This window comes from Embiotoca jacksoni, unplaced genomic scaffold, assembly GCF_022577435.1.
Source record: "Embiotoca jacksoni isolate LCO1_2020_lvr unplaced genomic scaffold, fEmbJac1.0.p SCAF_96, whole genome shotgun sequence".
NCBI classification, from domain to species: domain Eukaryota; kingdom Metazoa; phylum Chordata; class Actinopteri; family Embiotocidae; genus Embiotoca; species Embiotoca jacksoni.
In genome coordinates this window covers 156,654-173,338 of record NW_027185454.1, presented here as the reverse complement: position 1 = coordinate 173,338, position 16,685 = coordinate 156,654, and the positions used below count along the sequence as shown (strand labels likewise).

Here is a 16,685-nt window from a genome sequence, read left to right as displayed (position 1 = left end):
ACGAGTAATTGAAGACAAGGCAAGGATCGTCATGACCAAGCACATCACTCTTGATGGACAATGTTTTATTTGCCTACGGACAACCGGACACAGAGTATATTTTGGAATATGAATGGATGGATGCATTTGGTAAGTATGGAAGAAAGAAAGAAACAACTCTATTTTAGCCGTTTTTAAAGGGTTGGGGAGATAAAAGGCGTGTACTGATTCGGAAATTTTTAAATTCAAGTAATTTATGTGTTTTTATATATCCTGTACATACCAAATGTCAATAATAAGCTCTGCTGAATATTAAAACAATTTTGTTACTTGGTGTGGACCTTATTTTTTTTGTTTATCACTTAAAAAATGCTTCTCAAAAAAATGTGGTCTTTGACTCAATTCATGCAAAATATGTGATTGCAGCATTAACAGCCTTGATGCCTTTGATAAACAGACAGATGTTAAATACTCCACTGCCATCAGTCTGGCACACATATGGAGAGAGGAGATGTTCAAGACTGTTCTTCACTTGCAAGACAACCCGTCTATTGGACAGAATTGTTTGTTCTTGCATTAAAAACAAAATAGTTTGCTCATCAAGAAATGAGTAAGTCCACGTTGTGACATTAACTGCTGTGGCACATGATGTCTTCTGGTTGGTTCAGTGATAACTTTTGAATTCAGCTGGCAGATCGCTGTCCAGCTTGCAGATCACCTTGTAGATTGCTTTCTTCCAGGACGGGTCACGGTCCTTGCCCACGGAAATGGCAATGTAAAACTCTCTCAGAGTAATCTCAGCAACTTCCAGGAACCTCTCGGGGACCTGTGAATACATGTTAAGAGATTTGGGGAAAGAAATCATAAAGACCATGCTGTTCACTTAATCTGTGTCTTTGATAGAAAGGGGAAGGAGTGTATGTAGGTTGGCATTACATTGCAGTGGATATAAAAGATCTGCACACCCCCTGTCAAGGAGAGAGAAAAATACATTGTCGAAACTTTTTCCACCCTCATTGTGAAATTGCTGCCTACAAAAAGGGGGACGTGAACATATGTTAAATAGTACTCAGTGTACACCTGCCATCAATTAAAGTGACTCCGACTCCAAATAATGTTCAGCTGTTCCTACGATTATCCTGAAAACTTCTCCGTCGCCCCCCCTTCTGCAGCGGCAGTCACTTTTTTTCAGAGAGCTCTCAAAGCATGAACAAAGACCATGTCGTTGAAAGGTATTGATCAACGGGTATAAAAGAAGTTCGAAGGCAATATGTACATATGTGCAGACACCTTGGAATACAGCAAAGACAATTGTTAACAAGTGGTCGAATATGTCACAAGAGTGAAGCTCTCAGCTGTGGTGCTGTTAAACGTGAGAACTTATTCACCAGCGACTTCCGATTCACGCTGTGATTCCAACTGGCTAGCTCCGGGGCTAACTGTTATCTGCCAGCTGTATTTACACTACCTCATTGTAAATACTAAATACCAATATAGGATGCAGCGTGGCGATTACAAAATCATGAAACATGGAATCCCCAATGCTTTAGTCTATCGTGTTTTGCCTGACTTGGATTTTCAGCCACATTCATTACAGAGCGAAGAAATGCAGCAGGGAAATGCCAAGGGTGCCGCTATTGGTGATAAAGTTTATAATTCTGAATTTCTTTTCTTCTAAATGCTTTCTGAGATGTATTCGCCGCCTTTGTATTCATTGCAATTTCACAATAAAGGTAGAAAAAGTTGTGACAACTTACCTTTATTTCCATTTTTTTTTACATTGCGAAAACGTACCAATACTAAAGGAGGTGTTTAGAGTTTTCATATCAACATACTGTAGACTTTACTTTAAATCTGGCCTGGAAAAATCAAGGTAAGTAACAAAGCAATAGTTTATTATTTAAGGAAAAAATATTAAATGATATTGGAGAAATGCAATTAAATACAGTAAAAAAAAAACTGTTTTTACCTTCATCTGCTTGTATTTTGAATGTAAACCTTGTGAACCCCCTAAATGATTGATCATATTATTGAATTGGAGCAATAGGAAGCCAGTAAGCAGTGTTATACTTACTACTGCTTTACAATACACATTTGTCCCGTCTACTGGTGTCTGGTTAGACAATATGGCCTGGTGTTGTTTTTTATGTAATGTCTTATTTTATAATGGTGGTCTCTGCCCTTTCCTAAAAAAAAACAAAATTAGCAATAGTGGCCTAAAATGTAAATTGGTCAGTCTACGTTTAAATCAAACAAACAAACAATCTAAAGTGTCATCAATGATCGCCCCGCATTTTCATTCAATTTTAGTGACCTGTTTCCTTTCCACCGTTTTGGTCAAAAGTATTTACACAAATATTAATACGAAATTTTGCGACTACATTTGTGCTCTCTAGTATGAACACAATGTATTTTGGATTTTCTGTGTGCCACAATCTAAAGTTTGAACAAAGAATATGTCGACATTTAAAGGATATTTTTCCTTTAACCTTGCGGCAAATTTGGATTACAACTATTTTCAGTGCCCGAATCGGCCCGATGATATTATATATCTGTCAGCAACTCAAATTGGTGGGTGAACATTTCTAATGAACTGCAGGTCCGTTGTACTGTATTGCATTTTCATGTACGGTTTTGTGCGTGTGGGGTCCTATCCAGCTTTATTGAAGACATTTTCAGTTCTATAAATGTCATCAAAAAGGGAGCAACGTCCTTGATGCTCACCAGCCTTCTTTTTTTCTTTTTTTTTATGCCATCAACAGGTGACCACATCCCGAGCATGATCCTTTACAGATAACTTACTGGTTTACAGGTTTTCGACAAAGATGGCAAAGACTGAATCAAAAAATGGCTCTTTGCAGGTTCACTCGCGTTCATTGACTGCATGAGGTGCAATTACGTCATGAAAAGCACTTCTTGAGCACAAACCTTGGACCCATACTGTCTGTTGGCTGTGGCATACTCTCAGTCCTTCACCCCCTTTCATGATATCCATCTGCTCTTTATTCCTCCTGCCTTGCTTTTTTTTTTGTCTCCTTGAAGCAGGATTGTAGGTTCAATGCCTCCGCTCCTCATCAGGAAACAAAAAAGACATACTTATCTGCAAAATAACTAACTTCCCTTTTGGTTTTAAATGTTTATTGATTTTGTAATTTTTTTTTTTTTTTTTTTTTTTTTGATGTCCTGGAATACTCAGTCTAATCCTGTAATAATTTCTATTTTGACTTTTAACTAAATTCTTGCCCAAATTATTTTAAAAGTGATCTCTAATATGCCATTAATTAGAATTTTGAGGGGGAAAAAATGAATTTAATAAAGAAAGTGATTTGATCTAATTGACTCAACTTTTTAAATCAAGTAAACACTGAGAAGAATATACATATTTGTTCACTTCAATACTTATATTGTTCATCTCAGTAGAAATAGAAACTGCTATTTAAGAAAATTGTGAAATAATTTAATCGTATGCTTTTACACTAAACAGTAAGAGCAGGCCTTATCACATGTACTGATAATCTTTGTTCATAAGGCTGTTGTTTACTCTGTAAATTACAAACTAATAAACATCAGTTAGCTTTTCATACTGTAAATATTCTGAGATTATAAAATCAGATTAAGTCCTCTGACTTTTTTCTTTCTCTCAGACTCATCTTCGATAACTCTCGTCACTGTGGTAAAGGTCAATGTGCATATTAGCACGTCAACATAGACACTATTTAACTTAGTTATGAATTTACAGATAAAGCAAAACATTTTAATTACAGTGGCTTTCTGAATGAACACTGTATCTGTTCTTGTCTGTTAACATCTCATGGCCTTTTGATAAAATCACATTAATATAGCGAAGCGGTAATAACTTGTGGCTGGCTTTGTGACGTTATAGATGACAATCCTTAACATATGACCCATTGTCTCTCTCATTTGATCTGTCACTGCATACAACTATTTATTAAAGCAGAATAACAAAAAACTAAACAAACAGTGTGTCTGTGCAGTAAACGGGTAACTCTTTTGTTCACAACCAGGTTGAAAAGTAGAATCCTCCACACTATGTATTTGTTTGTCTCTAATCATTACGCGAATTGTTCTCGGAAACGCCTTCCCTGACTTCCCCCTTTGGGAATGTGCTGGTTTCTTTTTTGTTTTGAATAAATTTCAGTAGGTCCAAGTTTCGTATAATTTGTACCGTCACAGGTCATGTTGTAATGTAATTAAATTCACATATTAAAAAAGTTGAACAAACATGTTTAAATGTAAAATATAACTAAAAGATTAGATACGTTTTAGATACGACCTAGCTTTTTACCTCTGTAATAACTAACGTAAATCAATAAAGTAACTTACTATCACGTGTATAATAAAACCTACAAAATAATGAGCACTTACAGAAATGTCATAAAGCCACTGTCCTTTATAGATTTATTATAAAATCAGTGACATCAACTACAGAGGAGAGGCAGATGGAGTGAATATGACAAAGTAAAAAAAAAAATCATTTTAAGCTTCGAGACTGTTGAGAACTTCTAGACGACGCGAACAAATAGAAGAAAAGTAAATCGTGTGTTGAGACTGCACGTTATCAAAACTGTGACAATACCATGACCTCGCTGAAAAGCACCAAACGTGAAAAATATCAGGATCCCTGCTCCCAAAGCGACTGCAAGTCATTTTCAGGAGGCAACCGCCCAGTATTTAGTATGTTCAGCGTAGAGCGGTACGAGTCATCAGTTCACTCCTCACCTGGAAGTCGTTGGCTTTGTTGTAGTGCACGTTGAGAGCTCTGAAAAGTTCCGATTCTCTCCCCACAGTCAGACCCCTCGCGTCGGCCACTCCCTCCATTAGAGCATGTCGGGCGAACTTCTCCATCTGGATGTAGTAAAACTCTCTGAAGTTACTGAACCACTTGATGAGCTGAGAGGTGATGCAGCGGGTGAACTGAGGACCAAACACAAGGCGGGTAAGTGAGCTGCTGAAATGTCGCGATGATTAAAGTCTCTGTTGTGTGACGTGAAATACTTTATCGTTCGTATTAACGTGAGAGAAGCTGCTGAGCATGTTTTTATTGTGCACATTTTGATATGTTAAGCGAAATATGAATAAACTTTATTTTATCATGTATTGCGTGTTACACTTTTTTGCGTTTTATAGAAAATCTATTTTTAAGATGATATAATGTTGTTAGTGTCGATGTGATTTCAAGATTATAATGCTGACAGACATATGTGTTGAAAACAAACTGTAAGTAAAAATAGATTTTGGGTTCGAGATCTCCCAGAAATAGAAAGATATTCTATTGCTACCATATTCCACAAAATGATTTCCAATATTGCGATCCACAATAGATTCATTATGTTATATTCTTAATATATTACAATGACACGTGTGCAATAAGCTCGTGCTCAATCTCTGAAGTATTTTCTCACCTGCACATCGTGGAAACACGTCTTCAGTACCAGTGAGCTCGGGTAGCGAGAGTAGAAGAACATGAGCTTTGCTTTCTTCAGATGGTTTGTGGTCAGACCTTCCTGAAATACACCGGTGTTAAGGACAAAACACACACATCCTCGACGAGAACAAAACACTTTGACTTCTCTTTGTTAATGAGGCCGCAGACATTTTCTCCCAAAGAAATCATTACAAGTCGAGGCCAAAGACGGGACCGCCAGGATCGGAGTCTGGAAAGGACTCTTAAAAAGAGGCAGACTTGTTGTTGATAACCGGACTTATTTATAGCACATAAACAGTTGTTGTTTGAACCTCAAACAAGCAGAGGTCAAATGATTGTATGACTGGGATCTAAAAGTCAGCGGCTTCAGAATAGTCAAAGGAATATTGGAGGTTCACTGCCACTGCTGATTTAAAGCCGCATCAGTATTAGAAACTTCTGAAGGATACATTCAGCATGTACAGGTTGTTTTTCACCAGGCTATCAGACTCAATCTTCACATGAGGGAGACACAGGCTTTCCAAAAGCATCGGATCCACCGATACCGCATGAATCTGTGGGCTCCTCACACATCTGGAGTTGACCTTCGATCTGACTTTGACCGAACTCCAGTGCGTGTCGAACGTCTCGATCTTTGATCGGCCGGCTTCAGAGCGTCCGTCCTGCAAACACGCGAGAGCACGTTGATGACCGGCGCCGCGGTTCTTCTCCGATCCCCGATCGCCATGCGGAGCCGAGTCGTGGCTGAAGGGGATTGAAGATTTGGGATGTTGAGCCGTGGAGCCGGACTGAAGGACAAACTGGTTTGATCTTTCCAGCTCGGGCTTTTGTACGACCAGAGACAGAGCTTCGGTTTGAACGTCTGAGGCTCGCACCTCCGCAGTCCCACAACAAGAAAGTCTTAATCTATTATCTCTACACACTGATGGCTGAAGAGGCGTTTCAGTCTCTGCGTGCCCCGGGTCATTCGCTGATGTCTGTAAAAGCGGCACGCTTTTGAAAATGGAGTCAACGCTCCTGCTGACGGCTCTGGACAGTTCGTACTTTAAAACGTCCGCCATTAGCTTTATCCGCTCCGGTTTGGACTGAAAGTAGTTCATCAGCTTCACCTTCTTCCATCCTTGATATTTTCTACTCGAGCTTCCCTCAAACTCGCTGTGCGAATCCGTACACGTTTCGCTCTGCGATGTTTCTGGAGAACTGTCCCAAGAGGGATCTTTCTCTTCTTTACTGCTGTCTTCAGATACGCCGTCAACGCGAGTGAGCCTTGCTCCGACCTGCCCGAGGTGCCGGTGCCGTCCCTCGAGCTGCTTCCCCGTCGCCTGGCTCCGACTCGTGCCGCCGCATCCGCTTCTTCTTTCCGTGTGTTTTGGATTTAAAGGCAGCTCTTGAATCGCCTCGCCCGCCCGCGCGCAGCCGGCCTCCTCCCGCGGATCTGCCGTCACGCCTGCCCGGCACATACCGGGAGGGCCGCTCATGCCTTTGATGATATTCTCCACCCTGGCACGCTTCGCTCGATGGCCGCTGGTGAGGTTCCAGTCGTGGTGGTGACCGCAGGAAGCGGGAGCGGGAGACGGGTTTAAAGTCACGGGAACACCTGAGGCGTCTGAATCCGTTGGCGTGGGGTCGGGTTCAAATGAGGAGAGATGCTCCGGAGTGCAGCCGTTGAGGTAAGCGCTGCTGGAAGAGTACACGCCGTGGCTCCACACGCTTTGATTCATGCTTGTTAGATTTTGTTGTTGTTGTTGTTGAAAAAGACAGCAGTGGAAAAAAAATACTATCATAATTATGTCACACAGGTGTTGTATAAATTTTTTTTTTTTAAATCAGTCATGTCACAGTTGAAATAAAAACATTGATGCTCTAAATTGCTATAGAAATATAATTTGGGAATCGAGTATTTTAACTACGTCTGACCGACTGCTCGACGGATATATTTGCACAACTAAAGCACGTAAAAAGACATGGTCGGTATAAATCTGCGGATTTGCAACTTTCTCAGTGTCATCCCGTTGAGTTGAGCTATTTCAAAATTTTTGAATTCAAGTCAAAATAACATGTAACTGAGATATCAAAGAACTTCGCTGCAGTATAAACAACTGATAACCTACCTGCTGGCTGTCAAAAGGATCAGAGGAGGCTGGAGATCTGGAGCTTGCAGGAGGAGACGACTCACTTATTTGTACTGGTCCAGCTAAGAGCCCCTGCAGAAACCAGGAGGCGTGGTCTAATGGTGGTCTAATTTGCCAACCTATCCCAACCCTGCCTGCTATATTAACATATTAGATACATATATATATATATAATTTGAATCAAAGAAGCCCAGTGAGGATTAAATGATCACATTTTAATAATATACCATTCATTGTATCTGGTATTGTTTTCTTTACTGAAACACTTCAGAATCGCTTTTATTGTATAATTAGTTTAAAATAATTTTAAATCTAAAGTAGTATTATACTTGTCGTGTTAGTTGCCAAATGCACGCAAAGGCAGTTATTCTTAGATATTTTTATTATATCATGTGGAAGAAAAAAAAAAATCCTGTTTGTTTCACCCTGGTCACAATGTTAGTGGATTCTAGTAAATGGAGTTTTCACACCACCTCCTCCTGCACCTCCTCCTGCACCCCCCTCCTGCACCTCCTACTGCACCTCCCTCCTGCACCCCCTCCCGTCCAGCCGCAGTGGTTACTCCCAGTCGGACCGCCCCCACGCTGCTTCTGATTGGCTGGTACTTGTTCGCCTCCGTCGTTTGGGTTGGTTTGGTTTAGGCACGAAGGAGCGGTGATTGGTTAGAGCCGGGGCGAGAATATCCGGTTAAGCCAATGAGGAAGCAGAATAGAAGAGGTTTTGCCTTCATTATTCTAGGAAAAAAATTAAAAAAAAATAACCTCTGTGAGCAGCCAGCTTCCGCACCGCCGCTTCTACTTCTGTCAGGGACACGGGCAGCGCAATGCTTTCACGATCCCCACGTGTGTACCGGACACTCGGCCGTTCTCTGTCAGCTGCGAGCCAGGTAGGTTGGGTTAAAAAAAAAAAATAATAATAATAATAAATAAATAAATATAAAAAACTGTGCTAACAGACATCAGCATTTAGCCGGTGAAGCAGGGCCTCGCCTACCAAGGGCGGACACGGGACACGGGACACCTCCCAGCGGCAGCTCGGGTTTATCGAGAAGCTGGTTTCCACTTAACGTTGCTTTTATTTCACGATGGTTATAAAAAAAAAAAAAAAAACCTGCACTCGCTTCACTGAACTATTATCTCTGTGCCCTGCAGGCTGTTTACCGCCTTTAAGACCCGACTAGGTTAAAGTTAGCGTGCAAAGTGTGGTTGCAGGAGTAAAAGGTGTGGAACAGCTGACACAAATAGCCATGACGTCATGCACATGTATTGCGCAAACTTGGCTCAGCCCTCACAAGTCTGTCCAGTGCCGTGAGCTGTAAACGAAGCTGAAACATGATCAAGGAGGTACAAACTCTCTGATTTGTGCCCCTCTCTGCTACACGGGGTGGGAGGGTGGGGGGGGGTATCTGTAGGTTTAAAGGCCTGCAGAGCCTCTCGGTTTATTAGTTCCTCTTGGCTGAAGAGTAATGAAGTAGTAAAATAAGAGCTCTGCGGTTACTCCTCCATTCACGTGTTCAGCTTTTGTCTGAAGAGTTTTTTTTTTTTTTTTTAAAGTAATTTATCAACTGTGGCTTTTTGATGCTGCCGAGTTGTGATGCATACTGATATCAGCTTCACATAATCATTATTATTCTTAACTATTAGTTTGTTTTTGAGTAACTGAACACGCTGAATGTCTGTAGTTGTATTAAAGTACGTTAGTTTCAGCTAGATGTACAGAATAACCTGTCATTTTAGTGCACGTCAGGGATATTCAAACTCTCTGGCCTTCAATAACAAACCTGTCTGGATACAGATTCACTGTTTTTCTACTTTGACAAATATGGATATGGACCTGCTATCAGCACCTTATGACTTCTTGGATTTAAAAAAAAAAAAGATCATAAACAAGCCCAAAATGCTTTAATATGTTCATCTTGTATTTTACTGTGTTCAATTTATAACAATGTGATACGTTTATTCCATGTCCTATTATATCTACGAAGAGAGCCGAACTATTTTCCTATGCAGCCGTCTTGCTATTGAGTTCGAACAGCACCAGTGAATGCAATTGCACAACAAAGTCTTTTGAAAAGACGCAGAGTTTGGACTTTAGAAAACCGGAGCGAACCGAACGAGTTAATGGCAGAAGACTAAAGTCGGAACAGAAGAGAAATAAGTTGGTGTGAAGTTGTACTCTCGACCACTCTGTGGTGTGTAATTGACACCAGTTGTTGTAGAAAATAAAAACGTTGATGGATGATTTGATCCATAACGACTCCGCCCTTCTCCGGCATCCCACATACGGGTCACGCCGGGCAGCCCGAAGAGGCACTGCCCCTAAACACACACACACACACACACACACACACACACACACACACACACACACACACACACACACACACACATGACTCATAACATTCAGCAGCAATGGAGTAGGTTCACAGCAGCCTGTTTTGTCAGCACCGATAAGTCCTTTGGTTTAACCACATCATCGCCGTCCGAGGTGGAAGTTAGTAAATGTGCGAGTTATGAAGACGTTTTACGAAGTCCAGTTCTGTACACAACCTTCTCTGATTCATGGCAATGAACGAGGGCTTCCCTCAAAGCATTGTTCAGTCAAGGTGGCGAGGTACGCGTCTCCTCTCCTGACTGGTTTTAGTAAGTTGCCAAAGCCACATGCGTACAGTGTCTGGCACTTACTGTCGGTAGCGTTTCTGCATTTCTCCCTTTTAAAGGTTTATGTCTCATTTGATCTTTTCAGGCCGCTAACGTGTTGGTCCGGCAAAGTGTATCAGGTAAGTGTGCATCTCACGAAGTGGAGTAGCTCCTTAACTGGATTTGCAGGACTCCGTCCACACACATCACACCCTTTGCCTCGTCTGACCCCGGCATCCACTTTGGTGTTTTTGAACCCCTAAAACAGACTTTTGAAACCCTGCTGACCCAGTTTTAGTTGTTTTAGTCTGACAGGACAGAAACCAAGACTTTTTGAAAACCACACGGAGCGAAAGCTGCTGAACTGTATTTTTTTTTGTTTTGTTTTTTGGACCCCGTCAGATTCTGTGAGCCGCTCTGATATTCTTACACTCGCCATCTCGCTCCTCGTGCTTGAACCTAAACAACACCGCGGGTCACCAGAATCTGATTGGTCACTTAACTGCGGTGTATCACCGGCGACGGGCGGCATGCTCGGTGTACGTGAACGGTCACGTTTAAGGTGCCTTCAGGCGTCTCGGTACGGACAGAGATTAGCTCTGAAACCGTGCTAGAACACTTTTTTTTTTTCCGTTGTGAAATTAAATCGTATCGATGTGCTTGTAGTCTTGCTGTCTTTATGCGACTGCTCATGAATGGACACGCTCTGCGGACGGCTCGTCCAAACCGAAATCGGCGATGCTCGTTGAATGGCTGACGCGCCTGACGAGCGGTTAACGGCGGCTTCCGGAGAGCTCGTCTCGCATCTCGTGTCGCCGCCTCGGGAGAAGCAGCAGTTGCAGCTCACACTGATTTGTTTCTGTCTTTTCTTTTCTCACGGTTTCAGGCCACTCTGTCTGCAGCCAGCTAGTTTACAGGAAATCTCAGCCGTAAGTGCGCATGTCTGTCTTCTGAATGGTCTTCAGTAAAAAAAAAACAAGTTCATCTGCAGAAAGCCTTCGGCGCAGCATAACGTTCCTGCTCTACGTGTCGTAAACTGAGCTGCACGCACGATGCTGTCTGTAAACCAACACGAGAGCGTTTCATCTGCACTTTGTGAAGCCGGTCGGCGCTGCGTGATCTGCTCGCCGAAGTGTTTGGGTCCGAAAACAATCAGCCCATTTCGTCGATGTAACGTGAGAATGACATGATGAGTGGCAGCCAGATGTTGTTCCATTTTTAAATGCTCTCTCCTTGTTGACATTCCAGATGTGAATTTCCGTCATCAGCGAACGTCTACCACATCAGATACTTCAAGACGTCCGCTGTTCACAGTATGTATCGCAACAATTCTCAGTGTTGTGGCGAAAACCTTGAACTGTGCTCAGTGTTTAACTTACACTGAGCTTTTTTTTTTTTTTTTTTTGTACAGGGGATGAAGTGGTCACGGTCAAAACTCCTGCATTTGCAGAATCAGTTACAGAAGGAGATGTGAGGTGGGAGAAAGGTTGGTATTTGTTTCCACATCGTAGGTCAAATATTGTTCGTATTTCACAAGTGTTACAAATCCACACTGTTTGACCACCGAACCGACTGTCGGCAGTCATTTGTCCGCACATGAAATACGTTTGTTTTGTTTGTTTGTTTTCTAGCTGTGGGTGACTCGGTGTCAGAAGACGAGGTGGTGTGTGAAATTGAGACGGACAAGGTATGAACAAGGAAACTAATCAACCTAAAACCATCTATTTGAGTTGTTGTTGTTGTTGTTTGTTTTTTTACTTTCCTTCAAACGGAGTACGTGAAAATTATGCAAAACGTTTTTGTGTTGCGCTCACAGACGTCGGTGCAAGTCCCTGCTCCAGCAGCTGGAGTCATTGAGGAACTACTGGTGCCCGATGGAGGGAAAGTAGAAGGAGGGACGCCCCTCTTCAAACTCCGGAAAGGAGGTGCGCTCGCCCGAACGTCGGTTGTCTCGATCAGTTTTCAGTTTTACAACGTATTCCGGGCTCCTCGGATGCGTCGGCGTCGCGCGAACAGCCGTCCCCCACCCCCCCACCCCCCCCCCACCACCACCCATTTCAATGAGCTCGGTGTGTTTTAAACGGGAACCGTCCGGTACGATTGTCCGGGCTTTTGACGTTACCGAAAAAAATACCTTCGCGGCGTATGTCGGCGTATTGCGCCGTGTCGCGTCGTACTGTCCGGCTGAAGAGTTCTACCGACTTCGCATTGTTGTTACGACGCCGGTCTCGTCCAACGCATTGCCTCGGGTTGTGCAGCTTGAGCGGTCTGTTTTTCACCGCCGTTCTGAATGTTAATCACAGTCACAGCGTGTTAAATATTCTGCCGCCGTCGCAGGGTGAAAAAATATTCAATTAAAACGAATCGAATTATGACTGAAACTTAATGAAGCGAAATGTCGTGAATCATTCTTGTCCTCATTTGCACCTCGCCTCTCTCAGCTGCTGCCAAAGCTGCTCCCTCCTCCCCGGCTGCGGAGGCACCAGCTGCGGAGGCTGCCGCTCCTCCTCCTCCTCCTCCTCCGGCTCCGACCCCGGCTGCCTCCCCTCCAGCGCCACCGCAGGCGGCCCAACCGAAGCCCGGTGTGTTTCCTCGACTGTCGTATAGCTCCCCAGAGAGCTTTTATTTATGTAATGTATGAATGTATGCGTCTTTTTAGGTCCCGAGCGATTGGTTTTGGCGCTTCTGGCAGTTTGCGAACTCTTTCCCTGCAGGAGATGTGTCTTCATTTCTAATTGTTCTGTATTTATTGGATCTCTTATCACATCCTGTCATTCTCTACCTCGTGCAGTTGCTGCAGTCAAACCCACCGCCGCAGCTCCAGCGCCTCCTGCAGCCGGAGTCCGCGGAGAAAACAGGGTAACGTTTGATGTGTTTTGTGTCTTCTCTCGCAATAATATCGTAATTAATTGTGATAGCCAGAAATGTAACGACGGTGTTTCACAGATGTGCTTTTTCTCTTGTCTTGCGTCCAGGTGAAGATGAACCGTATGAGGTTGAGGATCGCTCAGAGACTGAAGGAGGCTCAAACCACTTGCGCCATGCTGACCACCTTCAATGAGGTGGACATGAGGTGAGCCACAGAAATCCCCAAAAGATTAGTCCAAGTTTATTCATCGTGTTTTCACCCCCAACCTGACGGTTTGCATACTGTTGAATCTGTGGTTATGATCACACATCTGTCCCAAGTGTAGGGGCTAGTAGGGACTAGTTAGGGCTAGTAGGGCCCAGAGGGCTGCAATAATTGCAACTAATGGTAGCCATAGTATCATGGGAGTTAAGGAGGAAATATAAACATAGAAAGTGACAAAGTCCATGGATGGATCAAGCTCAGGAATCTCAGCCAGGACACCGCTGTTTGTGTGAAAATGTCCGTTGAATTATTTCAGGTTACGTAACGTACCGAACAATACTTGTGTGGCATGAGTAACGCCACATATGCAACATAACGTACTTATTTGAACTTAAACCGAACCAAACTGGGATCTTTTCTTCAGCAACATCCAGGAGATGAGGAAAACCCATAAGGACGCTTTCTTAAAGAAGCACAGCGTCAAACTGGGTTTCATGTCAGTATTCGTTAAGGCTGCTGCACACGCTCTGACCGACCAGCCTGCCGTCAACGCCGGTGAGATAACGCACATGAACTTCTTTTTTCTTCTGTCCCAAAGGTGCTTTGCCGTCTGCCGTCGGTGAAACATTTATGATGTACATTATATGCGTTATTCATACCGTTCGGACATATTGTTTGTCAGGTAGGGCGTCAGGAGCCAGACACACGGGTTCAACTCGTTTTGTCCTCTTGCTTTAAAGCATTACACCCAAAATGATTTTTTTTTTCCTACAGTTATTGATGACACAACCAAAGAGATCATTTACAGAGATTACGTAGATATTAGCGTTGCTGTGGCAACTCCAAAGGTAGGACTTTTGACTCTCTATAATATATATTGACTAATGTTGCTGCTAAATTTGGGGTAAATTTGAATTCACCTCAATCACTTGGGATTCATTCCATGCTTTTCACATTTAGGGGCTTGTTGTACCAGTGATCCGCAATGTTGAGACCATGAACTTCACTGACATTGAGAAAGCCATCAATGCATTGGGAGAAAAGGTAAAAAAAAATCTTTATGCAACAGTCTTAATCTGATCTGTTGTTGAGTTCTCTGTCCCAGATATGTTATATTTTAGACCGCTATAAAATATTAAAAAAAAACATTCGCCAAATTATTCGTGTCGCATTCCTCAGGCTCGTAAAAATGACCTTGCCGTTGAAGATATGGACGGAGGCACGTTCACCATCAGCAACGGTGGCGTGTTTGGCTCCTTGTTCGGCACCCCCATCATCAACCCCCCGCAGTCCGCCATCCTCGGCATGCACGGCATCTTCGACCGACCTATGGCCATCAACGGCCAGGTGAGAATTATGTTTCCATAGATACCAGTGACGGCTTTGTCTGCGTTTCCGATGAACACATTAAATCATACCTGCATGGACAGGCAGTCATAATACAAACGAAACGGGATCTGTTGGTTTTCCAAACGTGGTTTAATCAAACGTAAGTAAACGGTAAAAAAAAAAAAAAACACATCTTTCTGCTTTGGCAGGTTGAGATTCGGCCCATGATGTACGTGGCACTGACGTACGACCACCGGCTCGTGGACGGCAGGGAAGCAGTCACTTTCTTGCGCAAGATCAAAGCGGTGGTGGAAGATCCACGAGTGCTGCTTCTGGACATGTGATAGTGTCTCGCACCACATGACTCGTATTTAAAAGTAGTCAGCCGCATAAAATGAACACAGAAAACGCACAAATCACACACATTCGCCTGTACGACTGTTATTTTAACAGTTCAAACTGCAGTAGGATATTGGGGTTGTGTTCCAACACCAGGGGCACTTCAGTGCATGCTATTATCTGTAGAGAGTAATCTGAAGTATCTGCTTCGGGCTAAATCACCACAGCAAAAATATGGCTTTCTATCTTTTATCAGTAATTGCTTTGCTTCATTTGAATTTAGCAATAATAAAGTCGAAATTGGTATAAGCAGGCTTAAATGGCAAAAAAAAAAAAAACAGACAGACGAGTGTGTTATTATACGCAGAAGGCTCTCGGATGGACGTATGGAGCAGTACATAAACACTCGCCTGACTCTTGTCACAGTTGTGTAATTACGAAACAAAAATGTCTTTCCCAGACAGCGGTTGGTTGCATAACTTTCCCTCCTGCTCGTTCTTTGATGCTCCTGAGCCACTTTTTCCACAGCGGGGCCAAACGGAGCTAATTCAAATTAGTTCAAGATGGTTAATGGTAACACGGGTTTCGAAGGTTTCTTCGGTTTGCTGCGAGATGTTGTAACTATAGCAACAGTCTGGAAAACAGAGTCAGCGACCGGGAAACTAGGTATTTGTATGGAAACACTGTGTATCCCAGTGCCATGCTGTTTAAAATCCATGTCGACTGTCCGGTGTGTTTAAATGTGACCCAGTTCGGTTAAATTCCTGCTTCGCGCAATCATGTCATGTATTGTTTTGTATTTTGTCTCAGACCTGCCTCGATGTCGTCAAGGCAACGAATTGTGATCTTACTCTGATCAGTTTGAGTAAAACAGACGTATAATTTCATCATTCATTTGCAGAAACTGTACAAAACAAAAAAACACACTATTTTTTTATTACATATTCAGTTTCTTGTTATTTTATCGGCAACGTGTCGTGAGTGATGTTTAAAACGCACAACTTGCCAACAGGTTTTTATGTTAAGCTGCAATGTTGGAACAGATTTTCATTGTCCTATCTTATATATGAAATACTTATATTTAAAACAAAAACAAACATTTTAAACATTAAACATCTGAAAAGAGTTTTATGAAACTTGTCTTTCACTTATCCTTTCCCAAATTTGTACACACCTGCTTGCTTTGACATTTGTCCACTAATGTTTATCTGGAGCTGAAACAAGTATTTTTCCATTAATCAACAACAATTTTGATAATCAAGTAATAATTTGTTATGTTTAATACAAAATGCCAAAATCTGGTTGCAGCCTCTCAAACGGGATGTTTTAAATGCTTTAGTTCATGAACTCGTAATTTAATAGCATTGGATTGTTTTGGAGAAACAAAAGCTATTTGAGATTTTTAGCACGGCTTCGACAACTCGCAGTGCTTATTTGTAATTACCTCCACAAAGAGGTTTCTGGTGCGGTTTGTTTTTGTTTGTCAGCTGGATTACATAAAAACTACCTGCCGGCTTTTCATGAAACTTGGTTGAACAGTCGAGCCCCGGCCAAGGAAGGACTCATTTGAATTTTTGGGCACCTGGCCTCCCGATTGCCGAACATCTTAAAAAGTCCTGCATACGCCGGTAAAGTTTCAATAGTGACAAAACACAGCCCATTCTAGAAATCCAACGATCTCGCATCACACTGTACTCTCTCAGGTACCGGCGCTTCTGCGATACAGATGTACTTGCTGAAATTGTGAC

General features: G+C 42.6%; 2 protein-coding genes across 2 annotated transcripts; one reads left to right on the top strand and one right to left on the bottom strand.

Moving 5' to 3' along the window:
• Nucleotides 1–44: 44 nt before the first annotated feature.
• Nucleotides 45–7,146, bottom strand: LOC138193824 (prospero homeobox protein 1-like). Its single transcript, XM_069142068.1, has 4 exons — nucleotides 5,875–7,146; nucleotides 5,403–5,504; nucleotides 4,720–4,914; nucleotides 45–805 (listed from the first exon to the last, which is right to left on the bottom strand). The coding sequence occupies exons 1-4, from the start codon at nucleotides 7,144–7,146 to the stop codon at nucleotides 644–646; spliced, it is 1,731 nt and encodes a 576-aa protein (XP_068998169.1). The 3' UTR covers nucleotides 45–643.
• Nucleotides 7,147–8,272: 1,126 nt separating this feature from the next.
• Nucleotides 8,273–16,063, top strand: LOC138193802 (dihydrolipoyllysine-residue succinyltransferase component of 2-oxoglutarate dehydrogenase complex, mitochondrial-like). The gene is made up of 15 exons (XM_069142033.1): nucleotides 8,273–8,443; nucleotides 10,303–10,336; nucleotides 11,083–11,125; nucleotides 11,445–11,509; nucleotides 11,608–11,682; nucleotides 11,828–11,883; nucleotides 12,013–12,121; nucleotides 12,638–12,778; nucleotides 12,988–13,055; nucleotides 13,172–13,269; nucleotides 13,694–13,824; nucleotides 14,044–14,117; nucleotides 14,230–14,313; nucleotides 14,449–14,616; nucleotides 14,808–16,063. The coding sequence occupies exons 1-15, from the start codon at nucleotides 8,381–8,383 to the stop codon at nucleotides 14,940–14,942; spliced, it is 1,344 nt and encodes a 447-aa protein (XP_068998134.1). The 5' UTR covers nucleotides 8,273–8,380; the 3' UTR covers nucleotides 14,943–16,063.
• Nucleotides 16,064–16,685: the final 622 nt, after the last annotated feature.